Genomic DNA, 16,649 nt, shown 5'->3' with positions numbered 1-16,649 from the left:
ATGAGGGCAGTATCGAGACGCACGCTTCGTCAGGACAGGTATAAAGGCATACAACGAGGCGTGACGGTGTCCCGCAGCATACAGAACCTATGCCTCGTAGCAGTCAGTAGTTTCTCATCTCTCTTCTTTTGCTTGACAAAGGTGCTGTGCCTCTGTCTCGGTCGCTGCGCATCACGACGGTTACGACTACTCAGCTCTCTAATTACGTTACGAGCCTACCCAAACTACCCATTGGTTGGCACTCAATCAATTCTCGATCATGAGAAATACGACAATTCTCGCTTTGGCGGCCGTGTTGCCTTTTGTCCTGGGCCACGGCGATGAAGGCAATGGCGCCGCCGAGGGCCACGCGGCCTCAAGCGTCTCAGTACAGGACTTTGGCACCGCCTTTACAACCGGCGGCATCGTCCCCGACGTCCTCGCTGCCTTTAACCCGACTGTAGCTTTCTACGCCAGCTATAACACGGTAGATGGTCACGGCGCCGCGCTGATCGCACCGGGCACAGAGCTGTCCACCGCAGAGGCTGTGGCCCCGCAAGAGTTCAGCGTCGAGGGCATTGCGAATGCCGCCAACGTGACTGACTCGACGCGCTTCATCATCGTCATGGTAAGTGAAGCTTGCGCGTCGCCCCCGGTGCTGCCTCACCCCTATGCGGCCATAGGTTAGGTTCTCGTAAGGGCTGACTTGACGACCAGGTCGGGCCTGACGCCCCCAGCCGCGCCAACCCCACGAACCGCAGCATCAGACACTACCTTGCCGGTAATTTCACCGTCGGCACGGCCGTCTCCTCGGTCCTCTCGACGGCGTCGACGCTCGTCAATTCTTCTGCGCCGTTCACGAGCTACGGGCCGCCGGCACCCCCGGCTGGCACGGGCGTGCACAGGTATATCTACCTGCTATACGTGCAGCCCGAGGCGCTCAACGGCGCGGGATTCGATTCCGTGGGTCTTGTTGCCGATGACAGGCAGATGTTCGATGTGGGTGTCCTCTTCGCTGCCAGCCATCATCTTCCATGATGATGCTTGCGCGGTTTCCTGCGTCTTGACCGTTGGCTAATGATGCATTACAGCTGGTCCAGTTCCGCACCCAAGCCGGCCTTGGGCCGGCCATCGGAGGAACCTACTTCACCATTGATGCCGCTGGCGGCAATGGAACGGCTGAGGGCAGCGGGAACAGCCCGGTGCCCAGTTCGGGTTCAGTATCCATGGTCTCATGTGCGGGTGTCCTGGCGACATTCTTCCTCGCAGTCGCGTTATTGTAGGAACATCATCTGAGTACATGCTTGGGAAAAAGACTCGTAAAAATCGAGCGAGAGTTGGAATCGTCCTGCCGTAGATGTGGTTCAAACGTTGAAGTTGTCTTGTCGAGACAGAGCGGCGGGCGGCGATGACCGGGACGAGTCTAGAAGAATAGGGGCAGTCGCCAGCTGGCTGCAGTTGCGCGGCTTGCATCCCACTGTGAACCTTATCCGCAGCATTAAACCCATCATCTCATCTGACAGATCGCGAACACGCGGCAGAGTATAGAGACGTCGGCATCGCGATTCATCACGTTTCATCATCTTCTCACCATTGAGTGACGTCTTACAGCTTACCAGCAGTCGCAAGGCCTCCGAAAAACCCACCATGTCTGCCTCACCGAAGTTGCGCCGGGACTATGTCTACATGATCATTTTTGGCGTCCAGCTGATTGCGATTCTACGTAAGCATCAACCTCGGATGTGATTTTCTGAGGCGATTTTGTCTTGTTCGTCGAAGAAAGCCAGAGCCTAATGAGAGCCAGTTGTCGACCTGCCGCCATTCTACCCGCCTACGATGGGCAACTCTGAAGGTTCGCCCTTGCGCATCCTGTTCCGCCTGCGTCAGTACTACATTGACGCTTACAACGACCGGTACTTTGTCACGCCGCATGGCGAGCTGCCCTCGTGGTTCCTGCTCTTCACCTATCTCGAGATTGCCTACCAGCTGCCCATGGTTTTCTGGATGCTCCGCGTCTTTGAAGACCACACCAAGGGCACCACGCCTGGCTTCGAGCTGGCCTGCGTCATCTACGGCGTCGAGGTCGCCCTGACGACCCTGACATGCGTTTTTGACGTGCCCTACTGGGATCGTGCCGTGTACACCACATCCGAGAAGGCCAACTTTATGTTCTTGATCTACGGCCCTTGGGTACTCATCCGTACGTTCCGCCGAATTTTCCCTGATGTTGAGATTGTCACAAACTGACAGAGTCTAGCGAGCATTCTTGCCTACGACATGGGCCACCGGCTCTTGGCTCGGGCGAAGGCGGCGGATCAGACAAAGGCCATTCAGACGAAGAAGAACGAGTGAGCATTTGCCATCTTGCCTCTTCTTCGGGAGGCGGACCAAATTTTTGTTCTAGTCATACACTTCATGCAGGCGGGAGGGAAAGCGGTCCCACCCATGTAACAAGAGATAGAAAAAGAAAACCCATGAAGCTCCCAGAACATACAGGCATACAGCCAAAACAATTTGTCCCCGGCGTCCATCTCGCCAGTATGTAACATTACGTCGTAGAACGCGCCACTCCACCACACATACACACATACACAGGCGCCTGGGTCTATACTGACACCCCTCAGTCGAGACGTTTCGAAGCCTTCGAGTACCCCCATCCGTTCCCGACGCCAACCCCATTGACACCGTAGCCCAGCGGCGTCGCGCCGCCGAGGGTCCTGTTCTTCAGCCTCTTGGGCAGCACGACGCCGAGGAAGTAGGCGCCGGCCACGGTGACGCCGGCGCCAAAGCTGACGATGCTGTAAAAGACGGTGCTCGCGTAAATGTGGCCGCCCATGCCCTGCCACTCGACGGTGCCCTCCGTCTTGGGCAGCGCCGGCGTCGGGAACCAACGGACGGAGAAGGAGAGCGGCAGGGGGTCGCCGATGACGAGGCGCTTCGAGGCGGTGCCCTGCATGTGGCTCAGCGGGCTCGTGCTGTAGGCGGCGCCCGAGTCGAGGACGCCCGAGTCGTGCGGGTGGATGTGATGCTTGGGCACCGAGTGCAGGAGCACGTTGAGGTGCGTGCTGATGTGCAGGTGCGACAGCTGGAGGGTGCCGGCGAGCGCGAAGACGAGCGGCACGTACTCGCGCTCCGGCGGCTTCTGGCCCGCGATCTCGACGTGGGGCGCCGGCCGCGAGGGGAGGCGGCACGAGAGCGGCGCATCGTTGTGGATATAGAACTCGAGAAGGTGGAAGAAGGGGTCGTCGATCATGGGGATCGTGCAGTTGACCTCGCCTTCGTGGCCGTAGGCGAACTCGAGCGGCTTGCCGGTCTCGCTGCATTCGGGGAACGGGATCCAGATGAGCTGGTGATTCGCGTCTTCGAGGTGTTCGCCCGTGTCTCTGATATTCTCTGCGTCAGTGCGTCCATTCCCTACCGACGGAGCGCGGGGGGGGAATTCGTCCTCAGAGAACAAAGTTTCTTGATTCACCGGAGCGACTGAGGAAGGAGAAAAGCACTCACGAGCTGCGGTTCATGCACTCGACCTGGATAGGAGCACCGTAATGATACGAAGGCAGGCTGTCGTCAATACCTGCGGCGGCGGCGAGCTGGATGAGGCCAAGGCCAAGGCCGAGCAGATGCGTTAACACGGCCATTGCGAGCGATCTGATAAAGGCGCGCGCTCAGTGGCTGACCGTCAGAATGAGGTACTTTTATGGTATCAACCTAGGCATATCTTTGGGGCGCGTCGCGAAAACGATCCCTTTTGGCATCCCTCAATTGTTCGGATACGAACAACTGGTCGTATGGCGAATTCCCAAGCTGATAAGCGTCTTATCAGTGTCATGTGATTATTCAGGGGTCGCTCTCGGCACCACATCCGAGCGGAGCATCGACCACTGTGCAGGCGAGGAGACCATCCCAAGGCGCTGGGTCGGCACTGGCATCACATCAAGTAAGGTAGGTCAGATAGCCGTATGTTTTCTTCATCAAAAAGGTCCCATCGCTTCCTCATTGCTCGTATGCACCTTTGTACGCCACGTATCCTGCCAGAGAGAACACAACAACACCATTCATCATGATAACCCAACTCCACATGCCCGGGCCGTACTTTCGTTCCCACTTCTTGGTGACCATCTCGTCGCCATCGTGGTGAGTGCATGCCGGTGGGGGTATCTCATTTTATACAGACAACGAAATCAAAATCATCTGCTCCTGGCCACACCGTCAAGCCCGACCGATCCAGCCCGCCGTGACGAAAAAGTCAAAAATACGGCCACCCTTGTGTGAGTCCAGTCGGCAGATCTCACGGACCTGCTTCTTTTTAAGCGCGCCGTTGCCCTTGACCGCGTGGCTCATGATCTGTTCCTTGATCATAATGTATGGCTTGGGCTGCAGTCGCACAATCTCGCAGAGCTTGACTTCTTCGGGCGTCAACAGATGTAGGTCTGGCGCCGACTCTTGAGTGAGAGTCATGGGCGTGATGCCGGCAATAGGTGTCGGCATGGACTTCGGGCGCGTGACGGGGCCTGTGCCGTTGGCAACCACGACACTGCCGTTTGTCGAGGCAACGTCGCCGTGACCGTTGATTGTGGGTTTTGTCTCACCAGTCTCGCCGTTGACCCCATTTGTCTGTGGCGCCAGACGAATCGACAGCTCGGGCGCCAGGAGCTGAGCTGCACCGCTCGGTGGATCCGGCACGGCGGCGGCAGCCTTGCTACGTTGGGCAGACGCCAGACGGTCGCGGTCCATGGAACCCATGGGCACAGCCTTCTGCACGCGTGATGCCTTTTCTTGCTCATATTTCTCGCCGCTTCGAAGGTCGCCAATGCCCATGTTGCGCCAGTCTTGTAGCTGTCCGATGGCTTGTCGGAGGTTGAGCTCATCCATAAGTCCGATGTTGAGCTCCTCGAAATCGTCGTGGTTCATGATCCGTGCAAACGGCTTGGCTTTCGTCAGGAGGTCTCTCTCTTCCTTGCTCTTCTTCTTCTCCTGCTTGTTGTTCTCCCTATATTCTAGCAGGTTGTGCTCGAAAATGACCTTTTTGCGGTTCACACGTTGTGTGAGTCGTGCATTGTAGATATCCATGACGGTGAGTTTCAGATCCATCTCCGGCTCGATCTGGCCGGTTCGCTCGTTGATACCATCACCTGGATCGAACTGCATGAGTTGCACCGCCTCCTCTGCCTCGTTTGCGTGCTCTGTTTCGAATTCGAGACGACCAGGCATGTATCCTTGAATCTCGTGGCAAGATGGTACTGACGCCGTTGGTTTTGTTTTGGGCTGGAGGGCTGGGGCGTTTTTAGCAGCCTCTTTGCGCTCCTCGATCCTTGCCTTCTTCTTCGCTTGAAAGTCTTCTCTTGAGATCTCGTTGGCCAGTTCCATGTCGTGCGGGCTGCATCTTTTCGGCAGAGGGAACGCCGGCGAGTCGACGTAGACTTTGAGATAATGATCGCGTACTTCGTCCTTGTTGCGGAAGCCGCCAATGTGGTCAGCAATGTCGGCCCACGATCCGAGACCGTACGTCTCAGCGCCCTCCAGCATGAGCTGCTCCTCGTCCGCGCCCCAGTCGGCATCAAATATGGGGAAGGAGTTTTGTTCGATGACGCGGAACGGGTGGGTATCCGGTTTGTGGTTGCCGCTAGAGCTGCCTTGAGAGAAGCAACTGACACAGAGATCGTAGTCGGGGCATGCGCTATGCGCGCATCTGATGCGCACCTGCGAGGGGCGAGGTCAGTCCAAGATTCGCATGCGGCGCGCCACGCGCCGGGGGCAAGGACTCGGGTTGGCATGAAGACTTACGGTTGATGTGATGTCCACTGAGCAGACATCGCAGTGGTATTTGACTCCGCCTTCGCCGCCGCGCGTGGCGGTCTTCTTTCGAATCACGCCCATCGCGCCCTCGTCTCCAGCTATTGTGGATACCTGGGGAGATCCTCACCCAGTCGAGGCAGATGAAGAGGACGGGTCGGAGAGTGGCAGGATGTTGCGCTCGAAGAAAAGTCAAAACCGCGTCGGCGCGTCGCCAGATGGTACTTCGAGAGCTGCTCGGAGGATAGGGTAGAGTCGGATTGGCCCGGCTGATTCAACGTGTCTTCGGAAATGGATTGCCGGCGCGTTGGTTGACCGGTCCGTCGGAGGCGTTCGCGTCGTGTTCACGCAAGATTTTCGTCACGAGCAGAGAGATTATTGGGCGCAATCTCTAGTTAGGTCTTTGAAGCAATCGCAATCGATGTTTGGTGGTCTGAAATTGATGAAATCGGTTGGACGTGTTGTGACGATGCTCAATGTCGCGATTCGATGTTGCCCCGGATCGGAAGCTTGATAGTGGAGAAGCCTCGGAGAGCCTCCCTCATTGGTGGGGCCTCAGCAGGTACGGGCGATGACATAATCGAGAGACCCTCGCTGGGTTCGATTCAGTGCACGTGCTTAAAAGACAGTCAATAGCATGTATCAAGTATGCAGCCAAGTGCTACCAGGTGCTGCCAAGTGCGGCGGGGCTCTTTCATTCAGACACGAGATGATCGGTTCACCAGGAGCATGTTTACTACTATGAATGGACATTATCACTGGATGTATTGCATCTCCTCAGATGCGGGCCATCGCCATTGGTTCATTGATTGGGTTGATAAGCACTGAGCCACCCACTACTGGGTGCGAAAACTGTCTGTACTAAAAGAATGCATGCCTGTCGAGATAAAAGTTGCCAACCAAGGCGAGTGCACCTCCAAAGAAAGGACGAATGCGCCGGCCCGAAACCGGGCCGCCAGATGCAAGGCGCGTCGATGGAGGCGACTGCAGCGCGATTTGACAAGACGGCACTAGCTGCTAGTTCGTCATCCGGCGTACCCATCCATTTCTATCCCCGGAATCCCGTATGAAGATGCTGGTGTTTGCTTGCCATGTTCCTGGCCTCGTGTCAAGGGCCAGTCCACACTGCAAGCCAGCAGACTCAATCAGCCTGGAAGAGGGTTGCATACCTACCTAGGCTCGGAGTCCAGCACAGCCTTTGAGCACAATGGCGATTCTTTCGACGAGAGAAACCGCGCATGCTGGAACTTGGACTCGGGTTACTAACACCAATTCCGCAACTTTCCCGACAGCACCAGAATAGTCTCACAGTCCAGACTCGTAGCATGACGCCCCGAGCAACAATCACAAGCGCATAAAATCCCGCCGTCCCCTCAGAAGCTACCCCACCATGTCACCCCTCATCGATCGGTATCATAGCGTAGCGTACTTGCCGTTTTTTCGCCAACTTGAGTGAGGGGCATCATCTCCGACTCTCTGTCCCATTTCTCTGAGGGATCCCCGTCGTTTCAATCCAGATCCCCAAGTCAACTTCAGGACCAAGAACAACCGCCTGTCACAATGCCCGACCACATCCTCGACGACATCTCCCACCGCAGATACAATCCTCTCCGAGGCAATTGGCTGCTGGTCTCACCACACCGGACCAAGCGTCCCTGGCAGTAAGAAGAATCTCCTATCATCACAGACGGTTCAGGAAAGACCACCGACTAAAGCGTCAAACCAGGGGCCAGAAGGAGGAGCCCTCCAAGAACAAGCTTCCCGAGTACGATCCTGCTGTGAGTTCTAGCCTGAAGACTTGTGTAGTGGTCTTTGGCCCATTTATTGACGGTCTGGAAGTGCTACCTGTGCCCTCGCAACGCGCGAGCTGCCGGCGATACCAATCCAGACTACAAGAAGACGCTCATCTTCGTCAACGACTACAGCGCCGTCAAGGAGGAGCAGGCCGAGTACAATCCGCCCGATGCTTCGACCGACCTCGCCTCGTCTCTGCTCCGCGCCGAGTCGGCCACCGGCCGTTGCTATGTCCTCACGTTCTCGCCCAAGCACCACCTCACCCTCGCCGACATGACGCCTGCCGAAATTGTTCCCGTCATTGAGATCTGGACCCAGATCTACGCATCCCACCTCGACCCCGCCAGCGCCCTCGCCAAGCAGGCCGCGCAGCTGTCCCTGCCGGCGCCGGCGCCCGAGGCCACCATCACGCCGCCCAAGGCCCAGCTACGCTACATGCAGATCTTTGAGAACAAGGGCGCAGCCATGGGCTGCTCGAACCCGCACCCCCACGGCCAGATCTGGACCACCTCGACGACCCCCGAGGAGCCACGCGCCGAGATGGAGCAGATGGCCAAGTACCGCGCCGCCAACGCCGGCCGCCACCTGCTCGCCGACTACGTCAAGGTCGAGCTGGAAAAGGAGGAGCGCATCGTCTTCCAGAACGAGACCTTCCTCGTCGTCTGCCCCTGGTGGGCCGTCTGGCCGTTCGAGGTCCTCGTCCTGCCGAAGCGCCACGTGCGCGCCCTCGTCGACCTGACGGCCCAGGAGAGGGAGGACTATGCCGAAGCCATCCAGGAGGTCACGAGGCGGTACGACAACTTGTTCGAGACAAACTTCCCTTACAGTACGTGCCGCGCTCATTCTCATTCCCCTTCTTCTGCCGGTTTTGGGGGGCCGTCTATGTAGCCTCAAGAGAAAAATGCTAACAATCATTCCCGTAGGCGCCGGCATCCACCAAGCCCCGCTCGACGCGACCGACGAGGAGGCCGACAACAGCTACCTGCACATGCACTTCTACCCGCCCCTGCTGCGGTCCGCGACGGTCCGCAAGTTCCTCGTCGGCTACGAGCTCATGGCTGAGGCGCAGCGCGATATCACCCCCGAGCAGGCCGCCGCGCGTCTGCGCAACTGCGGAGGAAAGCTGTATCGCGATCAACTGGAATAGGCGTAAGGAGTTTAGATGCAAGGAAAAAAAAGAAAAGCGCGAAATAGAACAAGTTAATAAATCATTGTGTATCATTCCACGTCATTGATGCTCGCTGCGTCTCCTAGCGTTCTAGTGATGCAATATTCCCTCTCCCTCTCTCTCTTTCGGTGTGCAGCATGCGCCGAGCAAGCCCCTCCCCCGGCTTTCTTTAAACCCCCTATTCAAGGGAGCTGGACATAGTAGCCCCTCTGCATAGGCATCCAGATCATGGCCGTTGTGGCGACGATGAGGGGCGACACGGAGGGGGCGCCAAACTTAACCGTCTTGAAGAAGAACATCTCGCTGAGGAAGTGGCTGAGCGCGACGACGTAGGTCCAAAGGACGAGGTCGTACATGTGTGCGTGCTCCAGGTGGTAGGCGGCGTACATGCGCACGACGGCGGCGAGGAGGGTCCAGGTCGCGAAGAGGCGGGCGGCGAGGGGCGTGACCTGATCGGTGGCATTGCCGGCGGCGGCGCGGTTCGTGGCGAGCACAAGCTTGTGGACCGAGTCCTCGGGGTCACGCAGGGCGGATTTCGGCGCCAGGCTCGTGTTGGTGACAAACTTGTTGCAGTAGATACGGCGGGTGTAGTGGAGAGTCAAGAGACACTGGGCCGAGTTGCCAACGGAGATCAAGGAGACCTAAGAGGGTGGGGGACGGCATTGGTCAACTTGGGTGTCTTGGAATGCTGGGCGAGGAGGGGTAGTCAGGACTGTACGAGTATCATGTAGTAGGGAAGAAGGCCCTGCGAGGAGGGGAGGAGGTCGGCGATGGTGACCATTGCAGTGGCGATTTCGACAAGTGTATTCGAAGGGCGAGCTTGGTGTGAGTTTGAGGGTACGTGCGAGCGCATTCAATAGCAGGAAGGGCAGCCTCTGCTTCTTGTACTTGGGCGGCGTCACAGGCTGAAGACAATCCCTGATTCGGAGATTGGCTGACGGTGAGGTGCAGCAGCGGATCTTTTCGAGCGCCTTGGGTGCTCATGCCAGCTGCCAGGGCAGGGGACCCCCTGAAGCCGCTTCCATAACAGTGTACGGCTGTCAGCAGCTGTCGTCTGACGTCAGCTTTTTTGCTTCTGATGCGTGGGGGGGGGGGGGGGGGACGCGTTGATTGATTTTCGGTCGGCAGGTGTGCACCTCAACAATTTCGGCCGGGGCTCCGTCTTGCCTGTGAACTATTTGACTTTCCATGTGCCTGAAGCTTCGGCCCCTCTCTCCTTTTTCGACCTTTGTCTGATCTGTCCAGATTGGCGTTTTTTCTTCTTCCTTCACTTATCGCAACAATACCTATTTGGCAGCCAAAATGCAAACCATTCTGACAGAATTCCTCGACAGGCTGCCGCCGTCGGCACTGACTGTGCTGGCGGGCATTGGAGCTCTGTTTGTTGCGACCAAGGCCCTGTCTTACTTCCAGTTCCTCCTGAGCGTCTTCGTTCTCAGCGGCACCAGTGTTAGTTGGCCCTCGTCCACCTAGTCGGAACTCTCGACCCTGTGCTGACCCCATGATCCGCAGCTTCGCAAGTATGGCAAGCCCGGTAGCTGGGCCGTTGTCACCGGTGCCTCCGACGGCCTGGGCAAGGAGTTCGCTCTCCAGCTTGCCAGCAAGGGCTTCAACGTCGTCCTCGTCTCCCGAACCAAGTCCAAGCTTGAGGCCTTCGCCGCCGAGCTTGAGCAGAAGTATCCCAAGGTCCAGTCTAAAATTCTGGCCATGGACTTTGCCCGTGACGATAACGCCGATTACGACGCCCTCGCCGCGACCGTTGCTGGTCTCGACGTCGCCATCCTCATCAACAACGTCGGCCAGAGCCACAGCATCCCCGTCTCCTTTGTCGACACGACCCGTGAGGAGCTGCAGAGCATCGTCACCATCAACTGCCTGGGCACCCTGAAGACGACATCCATCATCGCGCCTATCATGGTGCAGCGCAAGAAGGGCCTTATCCTGACCATGGGTTCCTTTGCCGGCTGGATCCCCACCCCCTACCTCGCCACCTACTCCGGCAGCAAGGCCTTCCTCCAGCACTGGAACAGCTCCCTCGCCGAGGAGCTCAAGCCGTCCGGCGTCGATACACAGCTCGTCCTCAGCTACCTCATCACGACTGCCATGAGCAAGGTCCGTCGCGCCAGCGCCCTGATCCCCACGCCCAAGAACTTCGTCAAGGCCACGCTTGGTAAGATCGGATCAGGGAGCTACCAAAACTGGGCATACACCTACACCCCCTGGTGGACGCACTCAATCATGGTCTGGGCTCTCGAGAGCACTCTCGGTACCGGAAACGCCCTGGGCATCTGGTACAACGGAAAGATGCACAAGGACATTCGCAGGCGGGCGCTTCGCAAGGCCGAGCGCGAGGCCAAGAAGGCTTAAGATCTGCGCCTCGCCGATTTGATATTCTGCTCAAGTATTTGAAAGCCAAAGGCTGGGACTGGATGGAACTATGAGGCCGCGATGTGCAGCTTGTCAGGCGACTGATGCTGAAGAGAAGAAACCAGAGTAATCAGAGGACGAATATGGACCGGCCCGTGATCATGTCGCAGGCTTCATACAAAGCGGCCGAATGCGTTGTTAGAGAGGAACCGTGATGAATAAAAGAGCGTGGAATCTGTACGCCTTGGGGTTCTTTAATTTATTCTTTAATTTACCATGCATCGTTATCATTATCGTCGACATGTGACAAAAAGTCGGGGAGAGTCATACTCAGCCACGGAGCTCGTCTAGTGGGCCCCAAGCTCTCCTCAGCCTTGCCCCGAAACGGGCTTAGCGCGAGGTACCACCCAGAGCACCTTTCCAGCTCCAGTCGTTCCCTGTCGCGAAAATTCCCACGCGCTGCCCGGGAACAGGTGCAGCCTTTCGACCTCCGACGTTCAAGCACCGACAATCGCCAGCTGCATCTCGCTGCTGCTTCGATAACTCACCCTGTCACCTTGCTCCATCAAAGGGCCATCCATCAACCCGTGGGAGGAGACCCCAGTGCCTTCGCCAACCCAGCTCTCTCGACGGCAATTGCTCCACCATCTTCTTTTCTTGGTTGTTGATGGTGGTTGCATACCGCGACAACAAGCCTTCGCTGGCCACGCGCTGCCTCGATCGGTGAAGCCATATCGACCTTCGACCACCTTTCATCCACGACCTCTCCAGCTCGAAAAATGTCGTACCCAGCAATCACACCAGCGCGCCCTGTGCCTGGCGCGTTTCTCAACACCCCCGCCGCCTCCAGGTTCCAATCCAACGATGACCCTGTCAGAAGGCGTCTCTTCGATGGGAACGCAAATCCTGCGCCCAGCAGCAGTCTCGTCCCCAGGCCAAATCAGTCCTCCGTCACGGCATCATCAACCTCTGGCATGAGCGGCGGCTTGGTTCCTGCCTCGCATGTTCAGCAGCAGGCACCCGATGTGCCCCCTGTCACCAAGGCGGCCCAAGCCGTCAACGAGTTTCTTCAGCGGGATCAAAACTATCCTGATCTAGAGTCTTATGCCAAATGTGAGATATATCCAGCCCTTGCATCATCCACGCCGCCTTGAGCTTCACTGATCATTTTGCTCTAGCCGGCTCGTCCTCTGAGTATGACCTTGTCAGCATTGATTCTGCTTGGGCACCCTTCCACAAGACCCAGATGTACCCAATCCCGAATGAGATCTTCAACCACTACAACGCCAGTCAGCTGCAAACCCTCATGGGACTGTTCGCCGAGATCAATCACGCGTGGGTCGCTATCGACAACTCACTGTTTCTCTGGGACTACACCCAGCCTGAGCCCGAGCTCATCGGTTTCGAAGATGTCAAATATACGATTCACGCTGTCGCACTCGTGCCGCCGAAGCCTGGCATTTTCGTAGCCGACATTACCCACATGCTCGTTGTCGCGACCTCTCAGGAGATCAACCTTCTGGGTCTCTCTGCCAAGCCCAATGCATCTGGTACCAAGAGCGTCTCGCTTTACCAGACCAAATTGGACCTGCCCCTACGAGGAAGCGACGTTCGGATCATCACTGGGACGACCGATGGACGCATTTTCTTCGGCGGCAGCACTGACACGGACATCAACGAACTGTACTACCAACAGGAGGAGCGGTGGTTTTCAAGTCGATGCGGCAGGATTAATCACAGCAACCCAGGTTGGACCGGCGTTGTGACTTTCCAGTCTCCATTCTGGAACGCGAAGACCCCAGAATACCTCGTACAGATTGTAGCCGACGACTCACGTAAGCTTCTCTACACCCTCTCGTCTACTTCGACGATCCGAGTGTACCACATGAGCGGAACCAACGACCTCGTCAAGGTGATCGAGAAGGAGAAGAGCCAGTGTCTCAGCGATATCGGACATATGATTATTCGCAATTCACCTCTCATCACAAACAACTTGAAGATCGTCTCTATAAGCCCTATCTCGTCTCGGGAGACCACTCGCCTACACCTCATGGCACTCACCAGCTCGGGGTGCCGCTTCTTCATGAGCGCTACTGCCGGCGTGTACGGGGAATCGTCACTTCCGCCGAAGAGCATGATGGTACAATACATCAAATTCCCGCCCCCCGACCAGCTCGGTCGCACTGCTACGAACAGCGCTGGCGACACAGAGTTCCACGCCTCGTCGCGTGCGCTTGAGGTCAGCAGGCTCGGCGAGCGCTTCGCTCCTGGCTACTTCCTGGACTTTGTTGTCAAGGAGTCGCAGCCCAATTCGGATCTACTTTTTGTCTCTGCTCCCGAGACTGGTCGCATCAAGGCGACTGGTCCGACCTCTGTGCTGAAATACTGGGAGCATGGTAACTGGATTGACATCGGTAGCCGAGCTGAAGCTGTTGGCCTCATAACTAAGCCCTTTGCAGCCTCGAGCCAGCCTCTTGGGTTCGGGAACGAGCTCGCCGTTCAGTTTGACGATGAGCCTAGCGAGTTTGCGGTTCTCACCAACACCGGCGTCCACATCATTCGCCGAAGGCGACTTGTCGACATATTCGCTTCCGCGCTGCGGACCGCCGTGGGAGACGAGGGCCTCGAGCATGAGACTCGAAAGTTTATCCAGCTCTACAATCGCGTTGAAACGATTGCCTGCGCACTCGCAGTCGCTTGTGGCCACGGTGGAGATTCTAGGCCTGGCGCTCCACGTGCGATTGATCAGGCCACCGAGGATCGTGCAAGGACGGTCTTCGTTGACTATGGCGGAAACCCTACCATTGCTGAAACGGACAGCACACCTCTCACAACCGCCTCCGTCCGACTTTCTTCGCGACACGACGCGCTTTGCGTGTACCTCACCCGTCTCATCAGGACGCTGTGGAAGTCCGGTGTTGTCTCTACAGGCCTCAGCCCCACGGGTGGGATCAATATCGTATCCAGGGTCCCTACGAACAAGCTTGTCTCTGTCCAAGAACAGCTGGAGCGTCTAAGGAGGTTCCTCGACACGAATCGTGGATTTATTCAGGGACTTTCTGGCCCCTCAGATCTTCAGCTTGTTGCTAGCAAACAAGAAGAGATTGCGCTCCAAGCCGAGCACCAGGCTCTTCATGCGCTTCAGAAGCTGATGGAGAGCATCTCTGAGGGCATCTCGTTTGTGCTCATGCTTTTCGACGAGCGTGTCAACGAGATATTCATGAGGCTTCAACCAGATGCTCAGCAGCAGCTGAAGGAGCTTACCTACGAAAAGCTCTTCTCCCAAGCCTCCGGTCGCGAACTTGCTAAGCTTCTCGTCAAAGCCATCGTTAATCGCAATATTGAAAGTGGCTCGAATGTCGAGACTGTCGCTGACGCGCTGCGTAGGCGGTGCGGAAGCTTCTGCAGCCCCGACGACGTTGTCATCTTCAAAGCTCAAGAGCAGTTGAAGAGGGCGACCGAACAACCACCCAACAGCAACCAGTCGCGAAGCTTGCTTCACGAAAGCTTGAGGCTCTTCGAGCGTGTTGCTGGCAACCTCTCTTTCATCAACCTTTCCAACGCCGTGTCCCAGTACATCGATCTCAAGTACTATGCTGGCGCCGTCCAGCTCTGCCTTGTTGTAGCGCACGAGAAGGATAGGGGAAACAGCGCCTTGTCGTGGGTGAACGAGGGTAGGCCTGCTCAGGATCCCCGTGCAAACGCCTTTGCGGAGCGCAAGCGATGCTACGATCTGATTCATGATGCTCTTCGACACCTCGACGCCGCTCTTAGCAGCGAGCCCGAGGAGATTGACGGCAGGCTTACCCTGATCGGCACCAAGCGTCTGGAAGCATATGAGGTTGTCAACAGCACTGACGACGAGGTCTTCCACTTGGATCTGTATGAGTGGTACATCCAGCAGGGCTGGGCTGACCGCCTTCTCAGCATTGACTCACCACATGTCATCACATTCCTACAGAGGCTGTCAGCCACGAGCGCCGATCACGCCGACCTTCTTTGCAGGTTTTACACACAAAGGGGTCGCTACTTTGAGGCCGCCGAGGTGCAGGCGGAGCTTGCTTGCTCAGACTTCAACCTCGGCATCAAGGAGAGGGTCACCCTTTTGTCGCACGCCAAGGCAAATGCTCAAGTACGAACGACTGGCATCAGCTCGCAGCAGCAGCAAATCCTCATTCACAGCATCACCGCGAGCCTTGATGTTGCTAACATTCAAGCCGACCTCCTGCAGCGCCTGAACGCGGACCCCCGCGTGGAAGAGAGGAAAGAGGAGATTGACCAGGCCCTCAACGGCCAGGTACGCGATGTCTCAGAGGTAAGCAGCAACTACTCTTCGTGGCAGACAGCGATTTACTGACGCCAAACAGCTCTTCAATAACTATGCGGATCAGGCTGGCTATTTCGACATCTGCCTCTTGATTTACCATGTTGCCGACTACCGCAACTCCACCACTGTGGAGACGACGTGGGCGTCTTTGATCGAGCAGACACATGATGAGGCCACCAGGAGGATGCAAGAGGCCGGTCCTGGCATCTCGGCACTGCTCACGCCGTACGAGTCTGTCTCGCAGAAAGTTCTAAATATTGCTCATCGGGTCAGCCTCGACAGCTTCGTGTTTCCTATTAAGTTCCTCGTCGCGGCCCTCAGTCGATACTCGATCGAGTATGGCCAGGACGGACAGATCGGCGCCAACCCTGTGTGGCCTATTACCATCTTCTTCGAGCTGAAGGTGTCACATATCACGATTCTCAACGCCTTGGAGGATATCTTCAACGCCCAAGATGTTGGCTTCACGGGCAACAACCGCATTCGCGTGATCGAGCTCATCGTCTATGTTGTGGACAGCTGGCAGAAGGAATGCAAGCGCCGAGCCAACTCGACCGCCCGTGGCGACGCCGTCTGGCAGTCAATGAAGGAGCTTCTCGACTCGTGTGAGGAGGCCCTGCCCCCAGCTTCGATGTCTATGGGTAATCTGAACCCTGGTGGCGCGGACGTGGCCGACATCCGCCGCGAGGTGCGCACCGTCCGACGTGAGGTCGAGGCTCTTTCCGACAGAGGCCCGGCTGGAAGCATGCGCTTCCTGTAATGAGTGGGGGCAAGGAGGTGATGTCTGGCACAGCGAACAGACGAGGAAACACTGGAGATTGTTGCGTGGAGTTGCCTGCATTGCATTGTACATAAATGAGCTTGGCGGGATGAGCTGAAGGCCAGGTTTGGTTTGGGTCGGCTCTGTAAGTTTGGAATGAAAGGATACCTTTGCCTATGTTGCTCAGTTCTCTGCTGCCTCGAACAGTGGTTCCTATCAGAGTCGCAATGACACACGCAACAGCCTACATAATCTTTGTGGTACCGGAGACTTTGTTACGGGCGTCGCCCCAGTAGCCTGTAATTGCAAGCCTAGCATATGAAGGCTCAGGCTTGGCTCGACCTTTCAGCCTACCAGTTTCGGAGATCATCCAAACTGAGCTTGCCGCACCACCGCTGACGCGGAGGTGCATGGATCAACAGTCACCAGGGCACATCCATTGGAATTTGATCACCTGTCAT

The 16,649-nt window shown here is 57.0% G+C and overlaps 8 protein-coding genes across 8 annotated transcripts; 5 read left to right on the top strand and 3 right to left on the bottom strand.

The window, feature by feature from the left end:
• Nucleotides 1–259: 259 nt before the first annotated feature.
• Nucleotides 260–1,262, top strand: D7B24_002304 (uncharacterized protein; the record flags this gene model as incomplete). The annotated part of the gene is made up of 3 exons (XM_028636515.1): nt 260–607; nt 697–978; nt 1,071–1,262. 3 exons carry the CDS (start codon nt 260–262, stop codon nt 1,260–1,262), a joined length of 822 nt encoding a protein of 273 aa, XP_028491309.1.
• Nucleotides 1,263–1,626: 364 nt separating this feature from the next.
• On the top strand, nt 1,627–2,331 carry D7B24_002303 (uncharacterized protein; the record flags this gene model as incomplete). The annotated part of the gene is made up of 3 exons (XM_028636514.1): nt 1,627–1,702; nt 1,784–2,179; nt 2,237–2,331. The coding sequence occupies 3 exons, from the start codon at nt 1,627–1,629 to the stop codon at nt 2,329–2,331; spliced, it is 567 nt and encodes a 188-aa protein (XP_028491308.1).
• A 268-nt stretch (nt 2,332–2,599) lies between these two features.
• D7B24_002302 (uncharacterized protein) lies at nt 2,600–3,617 on the bottom strand (the record flags this gene model as incomplete). Its single annotated transcript, XM_028636513.1, has 2 exons — nt 2,600–3,362; nt 3,484–3,617. 2 exons carry the CDS (start codon nt 3,615–3,617, stop codon nt 2,600–2,602), a joined length of 897 nt encoding a protein of 298 aa, XP_028491307.1.
• A 571-nt stretch (nt 3,618–4,188) lies between these two features.
• Nucleotides 4,189–5,856, bottom strand: ADA2 (Transcriptional adapter ada2; the record flags this gene model as incomplete). Its single annotated transcript, XM_028636512.1, has 2 exons — nt 4,189–5,679; nt 5,764–5,856. The coding sequence occupies 2 exons, from the start codon at nt 5,854–5,856 to the stop codon at nt 4,189–4,191; spliced, it is 1,584 nt and encodes a 527-aa protein (XP_028491306.1).
• Nucleotides 5,857–7,332: 1,476 nt separating this feature from the next.
• On the top strand, nt 7,333–8,713 carry GAL7 (galactose-1-phosphate uridyl transferase; the record flags this gene model as incomplete). Its single annotated transcript, XM_028636511.1, has 4 exons — nt 7,333–7,433; nt 7,499–7,550; nt 7,612–8,392; nt 8,490–8,713. The coding sequence occupies 4 exons, from the start codon at nt 7,333–7,335 to the stop codon at nt 8,711–8,713; spliced, it is 1,158 nt and encodes a 385-aa protein (XP_028491305.1).
• A 203-nt stretch (nt 8,714–8,916) lies between these two features.
• D7B24_002299 (uncharacterized protein) lies at nt 8,917–9,515 on the bottom strand (the record flags this gene model as incomplete). The annotated part of the gene is made up of 2 exons (XM_028636510.1): nt 8,917–9,375; nt 9,453–9,515. The coding sequence occupies 2 exons, from the start codon at nt 9,513–9,515 to the stop codon at nt 8,917–8,919; spliced, it is 522 nt and encodes a 173-aa protein (XP_028491304.1).
• Nucleotides 9,516–10,036: 521 nt separating this feature from the next.
• Nucleotides 10,037–11,101, top strand: D7B24_002298 (uncharacterized protein; the record flags this gene model as incomplete). The annotated part of the gene is made up of 2 exons (XM_028636509.1): nt 10,037–10,183; nt 10,247–11,101. The coding sequence occupies 2 exons, from the start codon at nt 10,037–10,039 to the stop codon at nt 11,099–11,101; spliced, it is 1,002 nt and encodes a 333-aa protein (XP_028491303.1).
• A 779-nt stretch (nt 11,102–11,880) lies between these two features.
• D7B24_002297 (uncharacterized protein) lies at nt 11,881–16,188 on the top strand (the record flags this gene model as incomplete). Its single annotated transcript, XM_028636508.1, has 3 exons — nt 11,881–12,214; nt 12,280–15,416; nt 15,469–16,188. 3 exons carry the CDS (start codon nt 11,881–11,883, stop codon nt 16,186–16,188), a joined length of 4,191 nt encoding a protein of 1,396 aa, XP_028491302.1.
• Nucleotides 16,189–16,649: the final 461 nt, after the last annotated feature.

The sequence above is a fragment of the Verticillium nonalfalfae genome (genome assembly GCF_003724135.2).
Source record: "Verticillium nonalfalfae strain VnAa140/NRRL 66861 chromosome Unknown scaffold_154, whole genome shotgun sequence".
Classification (NCBI taxonomy): Eukaryota; Fungi; Ascomycota; class Sordariomycetes; order Glomerellales; family Plectosphaerellaceae; genus Verticillium; species Verticillium nonalfalfae.
The sequence above is the reverse complement of the archived record's forward strand: the minus strand, read 5'-3'. Positions and strand labels throughout refer to the sequence as shown.